Below are 18,453 nucleotides of genomic sequence, written 5' to 3'. Positions count from 1 at the left end.
AGAATGTTTGTTAGTTAGTTAGTTAGTTCGTTCGTTTGTTTCATTCATTCATTCATTCATTCATTCATTCATTCATTCATTCTATTTTTATGCCGCCCTTCTCCTTAGACTCAGGGCGGCTTACATCATGTTAGCAATAGCACTTTTTAACAGAGCCAGCCTATGGCCCCTGCAATCAGCGTCCTCATTTGACCCACCTCGGAAGGGTGGAAGGCTGAGTCAACCTTGAGCCGGTGATGAGATTTGAACTGCTGACCTACAGATCTAGGGTCAGCTTCAGCGCCCTGCAGTACTGAACTCTACCTGCTGTGGCACCTCGGCTCTTATTATATTGTATTGTGTTGTGTTGTGTTGTATTTTATTGTATAGTATAATAATAATAATAATAATAATAATAATAATAATAATAATAATAATAATAATAATAAGTGCTTGGCACGCTGGGCGCAGGGCCAAAGGATCTCAGCGGACATTTGAAAACCATCGGAATTGACAAAATCTCCATCTGTCAATTGCAAAAGGCCGCTTGACTGGGATCGGCAAACATAATTCACCACTACATCACGCAGTCCTAGGTGCTTGGGAAGCGCCCGACTGGGGATGAAATACGAAATCCAGCACAGTGATCTCGTTTGCTGTGTTGCATTGACATAATAATAATAATAATAATAATAATAATAATAATAATAAGAAGAAGAAGAAGAAGAAGAAGAAGAAGAAGAAGAAGAAGAAGGTTTGTATGCCACCCTTTTCTGAAGACTCAAGGCGGCTCACAAGATACAATTATGTGTGTTAATGTTTTATTGAGGACTAATCTTTGTTTCTGAGTGTTTATTGTGGCGAATCTTTGCTCTTGAAATGCACTTCAGAATAATAATACGAAGGGTGATTTTGATAATAAGTCAAACAATTGAGTCCAGGGAGGTGAGACGTTAATCGGGGTGACTGGCAAATGAAATGACCAAATATGGAAGGAAAGGGAGGGAGGGAGGGTCATCTAAGTCAGGGATCTCAAAACCTTGGCCCCTTTAAGACTTGTGGACTTCAACTCCCAGAATCCCTCAGCCAGCCACGAATGATAGAGTTGGAGGAGGCCAGAAGGGCCATCTAAGTTATTTATTTATTTATGTTATTTATTCATTTGTCCAATACACAAATACATAGGAAGAAAAATAGACATGTAGTAATATATATAGGGGTAGAGTGAGCTTAGAGGAGAGGATATATGAAAGGAAGAGAATATATAGGATAAGTGAGAGAAAGGAGAGACAATTGGACAGGGGAGGAAAGGCACAACAGGGCACTTATGGACGCCCCTTAGGGGTCTCCAACCTTGGCCCCTTGAAGACTTGTGGACTTCAACTCCCAGACTGGGCGGTTGAGGAACTCTGGGAGTTGAAGTCCACAAGCCTTCAAGTTGCAACGGGGAGCCGAGCCGTGAAAGCCCCGCCAGCCCCCAAACTTCTCCGTTGGAACCTTTGAGTTGGAACGTTGAGTCCAAAGTTCTCCGTTGGAACTCGCGGCTGTGCAGCTCTGCTTTGCCGAGGAACTCTGGGAATTGAAGTCCTCCAGTTGGCCAAGTGGGGAGACGCAGAGGAAAGGGCGCCTCCTCTGGGTGTGTGCAGAGCCTTGGCCCCAAAGCTCCGGGAGGGGGGGGGGGGCTCGCCAGGCGGGGGGGGGGGCAGGGGGCGGGCTTAAGGAGGGGGGGCAAGAGGCCCAGGGGGAGGGAGAGGGATCCGCCCGGGAGGAGGGGGGCCGTGGGTCCAGTTGCCGGGCAACGCTGTACACAATGGGGGGGGGGGGGAGAGGGCAGGAGGCGGCCGTCCCGCTGCCGGGCTCAGTGCTGCGCTGCTCCCGCGGGCGCCTCTACGGTCCGCCTTGCGCCTGCTCTCCCTGCGGTCCGCAACCAAGTGGGTAGGTCCCCTCAGTCCCCGACTCCCCCGCGCCGCCTCCGCACGACCCCCAACTTTGCCCCAAGCCTCGCTGCCCCGACCCCCCAGCCACCCATTTCGGGGGGGAGCTGGCTTCTCTTGGGGGGGGGCAGAGAGGTTCCCCTGCGCCCCACAAGTGAGGATCCCTGCCGCCCCCGCCGGACCCTCGAGCGTGGGGAGGGGGCGGTGGGATTCTCCCCCCTCCGGCCCCACAGACTTGGGATCTGCCCCGACGGACCCCGAGATCCCAACTCAGATCCCTTGGCCAACTTCGCCCCAACTGGGTTTGGACTGCGGACGCCCCCCCCCCCGCCCCCAGAGATCCCCACCTCCCGTTCCCCGCCAGGATCCCCCTCGAGGGGAGGGAGGGAGGAAGGAAGGAAGGAAGGAAGGATATAAGATGGAGGGAGAGAAGGAAGGAAGGAAGGAAGGTAGAGGGAGGGAGGGAAGGAAGGAGGGAAGGATATAAGGTGGAGGGAGGGAGGGAAGGAAGGAAGGAAGGTAGAGGGAGGGAGGGAGGGAAGGAAGGAAGGAAGGATATAATGTGGAGGGAGGGAAGGAAGGAAGGAGGGAAGGATATAAAGAGGGAAGGAAGGAAGGCAAAAGGAAGATAGCAATAGCCCATAGACTTATAGACCACTTCCCAGTGCTTTTCCAGCCCTCTAAGTGGTTGACAGAATCGGCCTCTTACCCCCAACAATCTGGGTCCTCATTTGACCCCCCCCCCCCCCCTCGGAAGGAAGAAAGGAAGAAAGGAAGGAAGATAAGATAAGAATATCATTTAGATTTATATAGCACTTCCTAGTGCTTTGACAGCCCTGTCTAAGTGGTTTTACAGACTCAGCCTCTTGTCCCCACCCATCTGGGTCCTCCTCCTTGGCCCACCTCTGAAGGAGGGAAGGCTGAGTCAACTTGGAGCCGGTGGTGAGATTCAAACTGCTGAACTACTTTTTAGCAGTTAGCTGAAGGAGCCTGCAATGCTGCTGTTCTGTTCAATAGAACTCCCCAATGTTCTGTTCCCAGTTCACCCTGACCCGGAGCGAAAACTCTTCGTTTGAAGCGCTTATGTTTGGTCAATTTGAATACTTTTTTCACTTGGAAACAAGTTTGAACAGTTCTGCACACATTGAAATGAAAAACTTAATGCCTATTGGTTTATTTTGCTGATAAAATGTGCGCCCCCCCCCCCCTGTTTTTGTGAAAAGTGAAAATAATGGCACACAGCAAGGCCGAGGGGTGGTGGTGGAGCTTTTGTGGTCAAAATAAACAAATAAGAATCATTTTTTCCAGTTCATTTCTATTTTTCTTATGATCAGGATTGTTCAATTTAGTATATCAAAACTTTTTTGGGGAAATTCCTTAGAGATTTGGAGCCTAAAAAAATATAAAGTGAAAATGGTTGCAAGCAGCCAAGGGGGGGGGGGGGTCTGATTTCTGATTTTTATAAACCAATAAGAATCATTTCTTTCAGTTCATTTATATTTTTCTTATATTCAGAAATGTCCAAACTACCAATCCCACACCAACTTTAGTAAAATTGAACACATTTTGCAAGCTAAACTATCTATAAATTGAAAAAATGTTCACAAATAAAGGGGGGGGTCTGCCTTTTATAATCAAAATAAAGCAATATGCATAATTTTCAGTTCAAATTTCATATCATTGTGTGCAGAAATGTTCAGACTATGAAAAAGGTTTTCAAATTGACCAAACATAAGCACTTCAAGTGAAGAGGTTTCGGTCCGGGTCAGGGTGACCCGGGAACAGTACAAGTGTGACTTTTTTTTTTTCAGCAAGAAAGAAATCCCCCACCCCCCAAAAAAAATTCTATTGGCTGGGGAATTCTGGGAATTGAAGTCCAGATATCTTAAAGGGGCCAAGGCTGAGAAACAGTAGGCCAACACTAGTCCACAAGTCTTAAAAGTGGCCAAGGTTGGAGACCCCTTCTGGATGACCCTTCTGGCCTCCTCCAACTCTATCATTCATGGCTGGCTGAGGGATTCTGGGAGTTGAAGTCCACAAGTCCATGGCTGGGTTGGACAAACAGTCTTGCAGGAGAGCATTGCAAAAACCTTAGTTGGTCAACATCCTTCTCTCTTCTTCCTCCTGTTACAGATCTACGGAGGAGTTAGCGCCACCCAGCGAAGATGTCCACAGACATCTGGGTAGGAACGTGGAGACCCCACCGGCCGAGAGGACCAATTGCTGCCCTCTACAGCAGCCCCGGGCCCAAGTATGGACTCCCGACTAATGTGGGTGAGTATCTAGCAGGCCCCATGCATAAGCCACTCGGGGGGGGGGGGTGTTTCCTTTTGATCCTGGAAGAGGGCGGAAGAGGGGAGCCTGGTTTTTAAAAATTATAAAGGTGAGAAGGCCAACACCCCCCCTTTCCCTGGACCCCCAACCAATGGGACCTAAGGGAACCCTGCCTGCCTCAACCCCCATAGAGGTGGCACTTGGACCTCTGTTTCAATAACCATTTCTTTTTTTTAAAATTAAAAATACATTTTATTTAGATAAATAAATGCAATGACAATACAAGTGACAATACAAAACACATGCAGAAATAAAGAGAAAAAGAGGAAAAAAAGACAAAGGATATACAAACATCAATAAAAATTTCAATTCAGTTCAATTCTATTTATTAGATTTGTATGCCGCCCCTCTCCGATCTGTATTGAGAGTATGAACTATATATATTCTCTATAGCCAGTTACACTATAGCTTAATAATCTAAATTATAAAATAATTTAGTTAATTATAATTAATAATCTAAATGAAACAGAAGAGAGAATGTGAAAGAAAGAAAGAAAAGGTTTAAGTAAATGAGCTTAATTTTTACATATATCTATATCTCATTTATAGAATTAGCTTTGACACCAGATAATTATCTATTTGCATATAAAAGTTTTTTTACACTTGTTGGGCGGATTGTTCTTTTTTTTCTAACCAAGGGTAAAAGGGGTCCCAGCAGTTGTAACATTGAGATTCATCATTGTTTCTTAGTTCTAGGGTTAATTTGGTCATTTCGGCACAGTGGGAGTTTTTCTCTAGTATTAAACAGTCCTGTGTGGTATATGTTCATTTTTCCACCATTGTGCAAAAGCTAATCTAGACGCTGCAGTGATATGAATTACTAAGTATATATGATTTTTATTTAAATTTTGCCTTAGAATTCCTAAAAGAAAGCATTCCGGGGGTTCTGCATGCGCAGAAGCAAAATCTCGCGCCAACGGTCACGCGTGTGCTCAACAGCATCGGTGGGGCACTAGCAGAGCCAAAGAGTGCAGCCTTCCCTGCCCCACACCTTTCCTTAGCCCGGGGGAAGGAGAGCTTGGTAACGGGACCGCTTCCTCTCTCATCCTTCTCTGTGGCCAGTGAGGTCCCGCGGAGTCAGCAACCTCCAGGTCTCATCTGCCAAACAATATCGGTTGGCAGGACCTCAGGGAAGAGCCTTCTCTGTGGTGGCTCTGACCCTGTGGAATCAACTGCCTCCAGAGATTCGCATTATCTCCTCCTTAATGGTTTTCCAGAAAGCTGTTAAAACCTGGCTTTTCCAGCAGGCCTGGAATTAAGATTGATTGTTTAGTATGTATGGTTTTTTTTATTATATACGTGATTTTAGTGATGTTTTTACTGGTTTTTTTGCTTGTATTGTATTTATAACTGTTAGCCACTCAGAGTCTGTTTTGGAGTGAGCGGCATATAAATGCAATCAATCAATCAATCAATAAACAAACAAACAAAGTCCTTTGGGATTGGGCGGCATAGAAGAAGAAGATGATGATGATGATGATGATGATAATAATAATAATAGTAATAATAATAATAATAATAATAATAATAATAATAATTTATTAGATTTGTATGCTGCCCCTCTCCGGAGACTCAGAGTGCCTCACAACAATAACAACAATGTGACAAATCCAATATATTTAAAAGACATCTAAAAACCCATTATTAAAACCATGCAACACAATCATATCATACATAAACAATATAAACCCAGGGGTGACTTATTTTCCCCATGCCTGGCAACATAGGTGGGTTTTGAGTAGCTTACAAAAGGCAAGGAGGGTGGAGGTAGTCCTGATCTCTGGGGGCAGTTGATTCCAGAGGGCCGGGGCCGCCGCAGAGAAGGCTCTTCCCCTGGGGCCCACCAGACGACATTGTTTAGTTGACGAGACCCGGAAAAGGCCACCTCTATGGGACCTAATCAGCCACTGGCATTCGTGTGGCAGGAGGCGGTTCTGGAGGTATTCTGGTCCAATGCCATGTAGGGCTTTATAGGTCATTACCAACACTTTGAATTGTGACCGGAAACTAATGGGCAGCCAGTGCAGGCCGCAGAGTGTTGAGGAGACATGGGCGAATCTAGGGAGCCCCACGATAGCTCTCGCGGCCGCGTTCTGCACGATCTGGAGTTTCCAAACACTCTTCAAAGGTCACCCCAGGTAGAGAGCATTGCAATGAATGAATGAATGAACGAATGAACGAACGAATGAACGAACAAACAAACAAACAAACAAACAGCCACGGGGCCCTTCTCCTTCTTCCCCGTAGGTCCCATCCTCCACTCACGCCCTCCTCCTCCTCCTCTTCCTCTGCCCAGGCTACCATCAGCACGATCCCTCTCGGTTCCGGGCTCCGGCCTTCAGCATGGGCAGCCGGCGTTTCCAGATGCTGGAGAGCTCGTCTCCCGGACCGGGCTACATGGTCCCCACCAACATGACGATGAGAGGCAAGGACGGAAGCCCCGCCTTCTCCATCTACGGGCGCCCCAAGAGCGGGGTCAGCTTTCGGACGCCGGGACCAGGTCAGTGTTACATAGAAACATAGAAGATTGACGGTCCATCTAGTCTGCCCTTATACTATTTTCTGTATTTTATCTTAGGATGGATCTATGTTTATCCCAGGCATGTTTAAATTCAGTGACTGTGGATTTACCAACCACGTCTGCTGGAAGTTTGTTCCAAGGATCTACTATTTCAGTCAAATAATATTTTCCCATGTTGCTTCTGATCTTTTCCCCCAACTAACCTCAGATTGTGTCCCCTTGTTCTTGGGTTCACTTTCCTATTAAAAACAAATCTAATAAGTAATAAATAAATAAAAACACTTCCCTCCTAAACCTTATTGAACCCTTTAACATAGTTAAATGATGTTTCGATCGTGTCCCCCCTTTCCCTTCTGTCCTCCAGACTCTATAGACTGAGTTCATGGAGTCTGTCCTGATACGTTTTATGCTTAAGACCTTCCACCATTTTTGTAGCCCGTCTTTTACCCGTTCAATTTTGTCAATATCTTTTATCGTCTTGCTATTGGGATGCCCAAAACATCCTAGGCCACCTTACCACGGTTTGCTTAGTAACCCTCCATTTTTTAAAAAAATTTCTTTTATTTATTTGTTTTGTCAAGTATGTATTGGTGGCATACAAAGATATAATAATATTCATATACATGATACTAGTAAAAGAGAAACATTAGGACAGAAGGCACGCTGGTGCACTTATGCAGACCCCTTACTGACCTCTTAGGAATCAGGAGAGGTCAGCCATGGACAGTCTAAGGGTAAAGTTTTGGGGCTTAGGTGACGATACTACAGAGTCTGGTAGTGAGTTCCATGCATCAACTACTCAGTTACTAAAGTCGTATTTCCTGAAGTCACGTTTGGAGCAGTTTACTTTAAATTTGTATCTGTTGTGTGCTCATGTGTTGTTGGGGTTGAAGCTGAAGTAGTCCTTCAGCTGTTGCAGTAGGTGATTTTATGGGCTATGCTTAGGTCTTGTTTAAGGCAACATAGTTCTAAGCATTCTAAGCCCAGGATTGTAAGTCTAGTTGCGTAGGGGATTCTGTTGTGAGTGGAGGGCTCTTCTCGTAAAGTATCTCTGGACATTTTCTAGAGTGTTTATGTCCGAAATGCAGTGTGGGTTCCAGACAGATGAGCTGTATTCAAGGATTGGTCTGGCGAAGGTTTTGTATGCTCTGGTTAGTAGTGTGAGATTACCGGAGCAGAAGCTACATAGGATTAGGTTAACAACTCTTGAGGCCTTTGGGGGGATATTGTTGCAGGGGGCTTTGGCACTTAGGTCATTTCATATGAGTATTCCAAGGTCTTGTACAGAGTGTGGGTCATCTTCAAGGTCTTGTACAATGCCAATTTTAAAAAAAGTTACGTCCATGTTTCACATTTATGACCATTGCAACATCCCCCATGGTCCTGAGATTTATATTCAGATGCTTGGTGACAAATTCACATTTATGGCGGTCACAGTGTCCTGGGAAGGGCAGGGATCATGTGACCTTCTGACAAGCCAAGTCCACAGGGAAATCAGGTTCGCTTAGCGAGCAGCTTCCTAAGTGAACAACGGTGGTGATTTGCTTAACCAAGAAAGCAAGAGAAGTTGTAAAATGAACCAAACTAACAAATGCTTTGTCCGGATATATGTATATGTTGTGGTTAGCTCTGGCCCAGCTCCTTCCCCAAGGACTGTGGATGTGGGGGAGACATCCACATGCTGCAGGCCTGTTTTGCCCCCGGTGGAATCTGCTGATGAAGGCTCCTCTGACCAAGAAGACATGAGTGACAGGGAGGAGGAGAGTGGGGCAGACAGCTCAGAAGGAGATCAATTCTCTAGCTCCTCCTTGGATTCAGAACAAGAGTTAATGATACAGCCACACATGCAGAAAGCGATGCATAGGCAACAACAACTGAAAGATTATTATCAAAGAAAATGAGGCCACCTGTGGTTGGGTGGGGCTGTGGTCATTAGTGAGGCTGCTATAAAGAGCAGCCTGTGGGTTTGGCCATTGTGGAGGATTATCTGATCCTTGTGTTTTGTGACTGCTTTACTGACTTTGACCTTTTGTGTGCTGATTTTTCCCCACTTTGAAACTAAACCAGGGCAAAGTGTGTTTCACTTTGTGAAAGAAGAAGGACTGTGAATTGCCTCACAGCTGCAAGCTAAGTATCACAGAACTGATAAGGGACTTGTACCAATTACCAGTTTGTTTGGAGATGAGTGCTCTTGGCTATACCAAAAGAGGGCTTGGTTTAAGGGAATTTTCCTTATAAAGAACATTGTTTTGAATTTTCAAACGTGTGTGTGTCTAAAATTTGTACCTGTGAATTTTTGGGAGGAGTCGACCAGAGAGCCTGACAGAACATGTATATATATATATATGCAGAGTAATGTAGGAGGACTAGATGGGATATCAGAATATACTGTGGCAATTTAATGAACCAGATAAATAAATGAAGACACATTTGTATAAAACTGTAGTTTACTCTTCCGTGAAAAACATCTTCAGTCTTCTATATACACAGGCACTTTACATCAGCTATATCCAGGTGATTTCTAGTAGATACTCAACCTATCCAGTTTTTTTTTAAAAAAGTTTATGTTTTCGAATACAATAAAAAAGAAGCAATATCTCATTATACATTGCAGATCATAGCCCATTTCTATTTCCTTATACAGTAATACCTCGTATTACGAACCTAATTGGTTCCCGGAGGAGGTTCATAAGGTGAAAAGTTCGTAAGACGAAACATTGTTTCCCATAGGAAACAATGTAAAATGAATTAATGCGTGCAAGGAAAAAAAACCCAAAACACCACTGCTGCCCGGCTGTCACCTTTTGAAACAGCCGGGCGCTTCTCAGCATTCTCCCAATGCCGAACCCGGAAGTTCGGCAAAAGTTCGTGTTCGGGTAGCCACCGAGAAGCCCCGCCGCCCGGCTGTCACCTTTTGAAACAGCCGGCGGGCTTCTTGGTGTCCTCCCGAACCCGAACGCCAAACCTGAACTTTGCCGAACTTCCAGGTTTGGCGTTCGGGAGGCCGCCGAGAAGCCCCACCGCCCGACTGTCGTCTTTTGAAACAGCCGGGGGTCTTCTCGGCGGCCTCCTGAACGCTGAACCCGGAAGTTCGGGTTTGGCGTTCGGGTTCAGGAGGACGTTGAGAAGCTCCGCCGCCCAGCTGTTAGCTTTTCAAAAGAGCCGCGGAGCTGTCGGGCCGGTCATGAGGCTGGAAAGGAGGTGGGGAATCCCAATAGGGAATTCCATGGGCGGAGCTTTGACGTCACAAAGACGTCCTTCCTGGAGTCCACGTTTCGGTTTATATCTTTTCTCTGAAGCTGTCTGGGAAGTTTTATGTCTCTTCTCCTCTCTTTGTGTTATTCTTTTCTGGATCCATTTATCCCTCGGTTTGGCTACTTCATCTGTTTGTATACCTTTAATATCTCTTGACATCTCGTCCATCTCCGCACAGCTAAAAAAATCAATCATTTGATTTTCTGAGTGTCTTGTCTTTTCCAACTTTGGGCGTCCGTTATTCTCGTGGTGGTGATTGCATGTAATTAGGTTTTTTTGTATCACTATCTCAGTTCTACTCAATATCTAACTCATGCTCAAACAGCTCCAGCCAGGTAACCACCATTAACAAATGACCACCAATGGCCAACCCAAGAAGAAAAACAAGTAATGGTGAAGTTGATTGGCATCTTATAATGCCCTGGCCCAATCACATTGCAGTTCACACACCCCATGAGTCAGCATTAGCATTACATTTCACCTTATATGGTACTACAATGAAATATCACGCAGGTTTGCTATTCATAGAAACATAGAAACATAGAAGTCTGACGGCAGAAAAAGACCTCATGGTCCATCTCGTCTGCCCTTATACTATTTTCTGTATTTTATCTTAGGATGGATCTATGTTTATCCCAGGCATGTTTAAATTCAGTTACTGTGGATTTATCTACCACGTCTGCTGGAAGTTTGTTCCAAGGATCCACTACTCTTTCAGTAAAATAATATTTTCTCATGTTGCTTTTGATCTTACCCCCAACTAACCTCAGATTGTGTCCCCTTGTTCTTGTGTTCACTTTCCTATTAAAAACACTTCCCTCCTGGACCTTATTTAACCCTTTAATATATTTAAATGTTTCGATCATGTCCCCCCTTTTCCTTCTGTCCTCCAGACTATACAGATTGAGTTCATTAAGTCTTTCCTGATACGTTTTATGCTTAAGACCTTCCACCATTCTTGTAGCCCGTCTTTGGACCCGTTCAATTTTGTCAATATCTTTTTGTAGGTGAGGTCTCCAGAACTGAACACAGTATTCCAAATGTGGTCTCACCAGCATTCTATATAGCGGGATCATGATCTCCCTCTTCCTGCTTGTTATACCTCTAGCTATGCAGCCAAGCATCCTACTTGCTTTCCCTACCGCCTGATTGCACTGTTCACCCATTTTGAGACTGTCAGAAATCACTACGCCTAAATCCTTTTCTTTTGAAGTATTTGCTAACACAGAACTGCCAATACAATAGTCAGATTGAGGATTCCTTTTCCCCAAGTGCATTATTTTACATTTGGAAACATTAAACTGCAGTTTCCATTGCTTTGACCATTTATCTAGTAAAGCTAAATCATTTACCATATTGCCGACGCCTCCAGGAATATCAACCCTATTGCACACTTTAGAGTCATCGGCAAATAGGCAAACCTTCCCTACCAGACCTTCCCCTATGTCACTCACAAACATATTAAAAAGAATAGGACCCAGAACAGACCCTTGTGGCACACCACTTGTAACCTGACTCTGCTCAGAATACTCGCCATTCAAAACAACCCTCTGGTGTCTATGCTTCAGCCAGCTGCAAATCCATTGAACTATCCAGGGATTAAGTCCAATCTTCACTAATTTATCTATCAGCTCTTTATGTGGAACCGTATCAAAGGCTTTGCTGAAGTCCAGGTAGGCAATATCCACGGCACCACCTTCATCCAACACCTTTGTGACATAGTCAAAGAAATCAATGAGATTAGTCTGACATGATTTGCCTTCAGTAAAGCCATGCTGATTTGGGTCCAATAAGTTACTGTTTTTTAGGTGCTGATTTATCCTCTTTTTGAGTAGAGTCTCCATCATTTTAACGACAACTGATGTCAAGCTAACTGGCCTGTAGTTACCAGCTTCTTCTCTACTGCCCTTCTTGTGGATAGGATATTCCTAACATGTTTCACGTAACAACATAAATGTTGGGCTCAGTTGCGGTCGTAGAGTGGTGGGATTCAAATTTTTTTACAACCGGTTCTGTGGGCGTTCCCACTTGCATGATTTGGAGAAGGGCAGCGGGATTTTTGACACACCCCCCTCCCGTTCTCTGACGACCTCCTGAGCTGACCCCACTTCTTGGACCGAAGAGAATTCCACCTTTTCTTTCGTTCGCAGGTCGCTACTCTCCGGAGAAAGCTGGGAAAGTGGCTTATCCGTGTCCCCCGAATTACTCCATGGCTTCACGGACGAAGGACTTCCAAAATGAACAGACGCCAGGTGAGATGGCTTGCTTTGCTGCATTGCGTCGTGTTGCTTTGCTTTGTGTTGTGTTGTGTTGCTCTGCTCTGCATTGCATTTGCTTTTGCTTTTAGTTTTTGCTTTTGCTTTTTTTTTTGCTTGTTTTGCTTTTGCTTTGCTTTGCTTTTGTTTTGCTTTTGTTTTGCTATTGTTTTGCTTTTGCTTGTTTTGCTTTTGCTTTGCTATTGTTTTGCTTTTGTTTTGCTTTTGCTTTTTGCTTTTTGCTTTTGCTTTTGTTTTGCTTTTGCTTTTTGCTTTTGCTTTGCTATTGTTTTGCTTTTGTTTTGCTTTTGCTTTTTGCTTTTGCTTTACTATTGTTTTGCTTTTGTTTTGCTTTTGTTTTGCTTTTGCTTTTGTTTTGCTATTGCTTTTGCTTTTTGCTTTTGCTTTGCTATTGCTTTTGCTTTTTGCTTTTGCTTTTTGCTTTTGCTTTGCTATTGTTTTGCTTTTGTTTTGCTTTTGCTTTTGTTTTGCTTTTGCTTTTGTTTTGCTTTTGCTTTTGTTTTGCTTTTGCTTGTTTTGCTATTGTTTTGCTTTTGTTTTGCTTTTGTTTTGCTTTTGCTTTTGTTTTGCTATTGTTTTGCTTTTGTTTTGCTTTTGTTTTGCTTTTGCTTTTGCTTTGCTATTGTTTTGCTTTGCTTTTGCTTTTGCTTTGCTTTTGTTTTGCTTTTTCCTTTTGCTTTTGCTTTGCTTTTGCTTTGCTTTTGCTTTGCTTTTGCTTTGCTTTTGCTTGTTTTGCTATTTTGCTTTTGTTTTGCTTTGGCTTTTTGCTTTTGCTTTTGTTTTGCATTGGCTGCGTTGTTTACTTTGCCTTGAACTGGGTTGCTTTCCTTTGCTTCAAGTTGCTTTGCCTTCTGTTGCTTTGTGTTGTACTGCTCTCCGTTGTTTGGCAAGAAACTCCCCACATTTCCTCCCCCATCCCAAACTCTGACTGACCTTGCTTGCTCCCCCCCCCCAGGGCCAGCTGCCTATGGCCTCCCTCCAATGATGGGCCCCAGGGTGATCGGCAAGACCTCAGCCCCCAATTACTCCATGTTTGGACGCAGCACCATCGGCAGCTTCTACGAGGACCTCAGCCGGGTAAGGAGACCCCGAACGTGCCCTCTCCCCTTTCTCTCCTTCCATTCAACTTCCTTCCATCTCTCCCTCCTCCTCTCCTCTCCTCCTCTCTTCCCTTCTCTTCCTCTTATCTCTCCTTCCATTCTTCTTCCTTCCATCTCTCCATCCTTCTCTTCCCTTCTCTTCCTCTTATCTCTCCTTCCATTCTTTTCCCTTCCATTTCTTCCTACTTCTCTTCTTCTCTTCCCCTCACAGTTGTGTGTGTGTGTGTGTGTGTGTGCAGATGGTTTGTGATGCTCAACCTCCCCCTCTCCCCCCCACCCCCGCAGACTCCGGGGCCTTGCAATTATCGCGTGGTGGACCCCGGCGTCTACAAGAACCGGCCCCCGCATTACAGCATCCTCGCACGGAACATGCTTCCGGGGGACACGACGGTCATTCCGGGCCCTGGGGCCTACAGTCCAGAGAAGGTAGGGGCCTGCCGGGGGGAGGGGTCATGGGACGTGGGGGGGGAGGTCTGCCCCCCAACTCAGCCCTTGCTTTTGGCTTCCATGGCCTCTGCCAAAGGTCCTCGAGTTACGACCACGATGGACCCCGCCTCTCATAGGTGGGGGAACTCCTGATGATAGTCATAAATCAGTCCCCCCCCCGTTAATTTTAATCCCCTATCATCAGACTCTAGAAAAAGTGCAGAGAAGAGCAACAAAGGAGATTAGGGGACTGGGCAGGGCTAGTTTGATGAAAAGAAGGACCAGGGGAGACACGATAGCAGCCTTCCAATATCTCAGGGGTTTCCACAAAGGAGAGGGAACAAGCTATTCTCCAAAGCACCTGAGGGTAGAACAAGAAGCAATGGGTGGAAACTAAACAAGGAGAGAAGCAACTTAGAACTAAGGAGAAAATTCCTGACAGTTAGAACAATTGATCAGAGGAATAGTTTGCCACCAGAAGTTGTGAATGCCCCAACACTGGAAGTTTTTAAGCAGATGTTGGATAACCATCTGTTGAGGTAATGTAGGATCTCCTGCCCAAGCAGAGGATTGGACTTGAGGACCTCCAAGGTCCCTTCTAACTCTGTCGTTGTTGTTGTTGTTGTTGTTGTTGTTACTATTGTTATTACCCGTTTCCTTGACCTGGGCCAATATTGGGAGTTTTTGAGTTCTGCTCCTCACGGGCATAACTTATGCTGGACATAAAGCAGGCCAGGCATCTGCTTAGTTTCACACATCTCCATCCTTCATCTGCCAATAAAGAGGGGGGGAGGGGGTCCTCGTGTTACGACCAAAATGGAATTGTTCGTCTCAGGGCCGCAACTCATGATGGTTGTAAAGTAGGTCAATCACCTGCTTAATCGTAATAATTTCATTTTCTCGAGGGAGTCCTCGAGTTATGACCCTAATAGAGTCTTCTGCTCATGGTTGTAAAAATAGAGTAGAGGAGAGCAGAGGAGAATAGAATAGAATAGAATATCTTAAGGAAATAAGCAACAAGTGACAGTCATAAGTGGGAGGAAATGGGTGATAGGAATGATGAGAAAAAATTAGTAGTAATAGCAGTGCAGATTTAGTAGAAAGTCTGACCGTGTTGAGGGAATTATTTGTTTAGCAGAGTGAGGGCGTTTGGGGAAAAAACTGTCCTTGTGTCTAGTTGTCTTGGTGTGCAGGGCTCTGTAGCAACGTTTTGAGGGTGGGAGTTGAAGCAGTTTGTGTCCAGGCTGCGAGGGGTCACTCAATATTTCCACGGCCCTCTTTTTGACCCGTGCAGTATCCAGGTATCCTCTCCCCCCAGGAATAACGCTGCTTTCTCTCCTCCCCCCTTTCCTTCTCTCTCCTCCCCCCCCCCCCCCCCCGGTCCTCAAATCCCACAGCACAATCCGCTCCATGGCTTGACGTTCGGGATCCGCCACTCCGACTACGTGGCTCCTCTGATTGTGGACGTGGCAGATTAAGTCACGGCTGGGCGGGCTGGACAAGAAGCCGTTCTTTGCCAAGTCTGGGTCTCTAGTCGATGCTTTGGGGGGGGGAGATTCCCGTGTGGGGCAGAGAAGGGGGGGATATTGCTGGGCAGATGCACGAGAGGCTTGGGAGGGTCCTCCGACTGGGCTGGGAGGGGGGGGGACTCAGGGGCCCCCAGTTCTCCTGGGAAATTGGGGGGAGGCTGCAGCATCCAGCGGTGTCTCGTTGCTCCAACCGTTAGGCCAGATTGCTGTACCCGGCGGGCATTTGGAAACTCACCATTTTTTGGGGGACCCCTGGCATGAACCCGGGTTCAAAAGACCCATCAACGAGGATTCTGCCAGGGTTCTCCCCAAACAGGGTGAAAGAAAAGTTAAGATAGCAGCCCCTGTGGTGGAATCGAAGCTCCCCGTAGTTTCAATGGCCCCCAAAATACTCTCTTTGATTTGTTTTGCACCCGTTTTACAGATTCTTCAAGCAGACCATTCCCCGTTCAGATTGCATGGCCGGCATAACTGACACAAATTGCACCCCTGGCCACGCACGGCCAAACTTCGCCTGTTGCGTTTTGCCGACCACTGGCGCACTTAACCAGCTCAGCTCAGCTGGAGGTAGAGTTTTCTGCAGTTGTTGGGGAGCAGCAAACATCTGTTGTGCGTTGTCCTTTACCCTTTGGTTGTGGACACACAAACACACACCGATCTGGGGCCATTTTGCCCCAGCATCCTCCACAAACCATGAGCCAAGTGTTGGTCTACAGAAGGGATGTCCAAACTTGGCTACTTTAAGGCTTGTGGACCGGGATTTGATCTCCACTAGTCTTTAAAAATGGTCACGTTTGGAGACTCCCCGGCTGAGGAATTCTGGGATTTGAAGTCCACAAGTCTTAAAAGTGGCCATGTTTGGAGATCTGGCTGAGGAATTCTGGGATTTGAAGTCCCTGTCTCCAAGTGGCTATGGCCCTGGTCTATGGGGCTTAGAATGGCCAGATGTAACATTGCGCCGAGCAAACTTTGGGTGCAAATTGAAGGTACTTGGGAAGCCAAGGGAAGAGAATATTTGTAGTTCGGGGTTGAACTGTGGGGTCCTCTCTGAGCTTGGTTGCTTGTTTGCAGATGTTTCATGACCCATGCTAGGTAACAATATCAGGGCTAGAAGGAGGAGGGAGGAGGAGGAGGACTATGGGATCCTTGATACTCTCTCATCGTACTTACTTTCGGTACATGACCCAACCAGGTAACATCATCAGAGATAGAAGAATTGGATTAAAAGGCTTCTAATAGCATTATGGCATTTAGACTCATCTACCGATTCACAGTGCTTTTCCAGCCCTCTCTAAGCGGTTTACAAAATCAGCCTCTTGCCCCCAACAATCTGGGTCCTCATTTGACCCACCAAAGAAGGAAGGAGGGAGAGGGGGAAGGAAGGAAGGAAGGAAGGAATAACAATAGCATTTTAGACTTATATACCACTTTGTTGTGCTTTTACAGCCCTCTCTAAGTGATTGACAGAATCAGCCTCTTGTCCCCAATTATCTGGGTCCTCATTTGACCCACCTGGGAAGGACGGAAGGCTGAGTCAACCTTCGAGCCAGTGGCGAGCTTTGAACTGCTGAACTACAGCTAGAACTTAGCTGAAGTAGCCTGCATTGCTGCTCTCTAACCACTGTGCCACCCCGTCTCCAAGCCTTCATGTTGTTCCCTAGTTGGGCAACGAAATGTCTACAAGAAAACAACCAAGCTCAGAGAACATGGCTGGCTGGGGAATTTGGGGAGTGGGAGTCTACAAATGTTGAAAGTTGTCAAGTTTGGAGGAACCCCACTGACTGAGGAATTCTGGGAGTTGAAGTCCACGAACAGCAACAGCGCTATATTCCGCTTCCTAGTGCTTTTCCAGCCCTCTCTAAGCGGTTTACAAAATCAGCCTCCTGCCCCCAACAATCTGGGTCCTCATTTGACCCACCTCGGAAGGAGGGAAGGCTGAGTCAACCTGGAGCTGGTGAGACTTGAACTGCTAAATTGCTGGCAATCGGCAGTCAACAGAAGTAGCCTGCAGTACTGCACTCTAACCACTGCGCCCCGTGTGGCTCAAATCTCAAAATAGCCACAGGTGGGGACTCCGCTGGCTGAGGAATTCTGGGAGTTGAAGTCCGGCCGTCTTAAAGTTGCCATGTTTGGAGACACACACCCCCCCCGCTCTCAGATGACATCCGCCCCCACCCTCCTTCCACTGGAGCCTGAAGACCAGTGTTGTGAGCCACCCCGAGTCTTCAGAGAGGGGCGGCATACAAATCTAATAATAATAATAATAATTGGGGTACTACCGGTACGGATAAGGACTGCGTACCTGTAGCGAAAATTGATCTGCACGTGCAGTTTTGCTTCTGCTGTGGGGGCACACGGGGGTCTCAGCGAGATTTTGCTTCTGCACATGTACAGGAATCAAATTCTTGCATGGGTGGGAGAGATTTCGGCAATTTGTTTTTGCTTCCGCAGTAGAATCAAAACTTCGTGCGCTGCCCACTGATGGTGGCACAATCGGGAATCCGCCCCTGATGAAGACCTGACTTTTCCGGTTTGACCCGAGATGCCGATAGGGTGGTTCCCTAGGGGAGGGGGCTGCTGAATTGATGGCAGAGTCCACCTCCCTCCCTCCCCCCCCAACCTCCCCCTCCCCCAGTTTTCTGCTCTCCACCCATCACACTGATGTATTGTTATCAATTCCTGTTATGTTTCCGTGGCTTGTTTTGTGGCTCTTGTTATTGGCCGCCTCTTCTGCCTGCGTTCTTTGCCTGTCGTCCTTTTCATCGTCGCAAGCCACCTGAAGTGGCCCCGTGGCGAGATAGGCGGCAAATCAATCAATCAAATAAAGATGTAGATAAAAACAAATGTCTCGTTTGTGCATCTTTACCTGGGACTAAAAAGACTCGGGGGGGAAAGGGAGGGAGGGTGGAGGGAAACGTTTGTGATTGGTTTGCAAAAATGTCTCCAGGTTGCACCATTTCTCCTGCTGAAATTGCACACAATTGTTGCCACGGGGTAGATTGCCAGCCCTTCGAGGTAGGCCAGGTTAGGAAACTCAAGCAGGCCCTCCCTACTTTTACTATAAGGTGATAATCCAGGTAATCCTTGGTTTGTGTCGCC

The 18,453-nt window shown here is 46.3% G+C and overlaps 1 protein-coding gene across 2 annotated transcripts; it reads left to right on the top strand.

Moving 5' to 3' along the window:
* Positions 1-1,791: 1,791 nt before the first annotated feature.
* Positions 1,792-18,198, top strand: CIMAP1B (ciliary microtubule associated protein 1B). Of its 2 annotated transcripts, none has more exons than XM_070754531.1 (7): positions 1,792-1,914; positions 4,047-4,187; positions 6,544-6,747; positions 12,174-12,275; positions 13,255-13,376; positions 13,685-13,825; positions 15,223-18,198. In XM_070754531.1, the coding sequence occupies exons 2-7, from the start codon at positions 4,079-4,081 to the stop codon at positions 15,301-15,303; spliced, it is 759 nt and encodes a 252-aa protein (XP_070610632.1). In that variant the 5' UTR covers positions 1,792-1,914; positions 4,047-4,078; the 3' UTR covers positions 15,304-18,198. The 2 variants fall into 2 exon arrangements, with proteins under 2 accessions (XP_070610632.1, XP_070610633.1); XM_070754532.1 differs by having other exon boundaries at positions 1,804-1,914; positions 6,495-6,747.
* The last annotated feature ends 255 nt before the right edge of the window (positions 18,199-18,453 follow it).

The sequence above is a fragment of the Erythrolamprus reginae genome, chromosome 6 (genome assembly GCF_031021105.1).
Source record: "Erythrolamprus reginae isolate rEryReg1 chromosome 6, rEryReg1.hap1, whole genome shotgun sequence".
NCBI classification, from domain to species: Eukaryota; Metazoa; Chordata; class Lepidosauria; order Squamata; family Dipsadidae; genus Erythrolamprus; species Erythrolamprus reginae.
The sequence above is the reverse complement of the archived record's forward strand: the minus strand, read 5'-3'. Positions and strand labels throughout refer to the sequence as shown.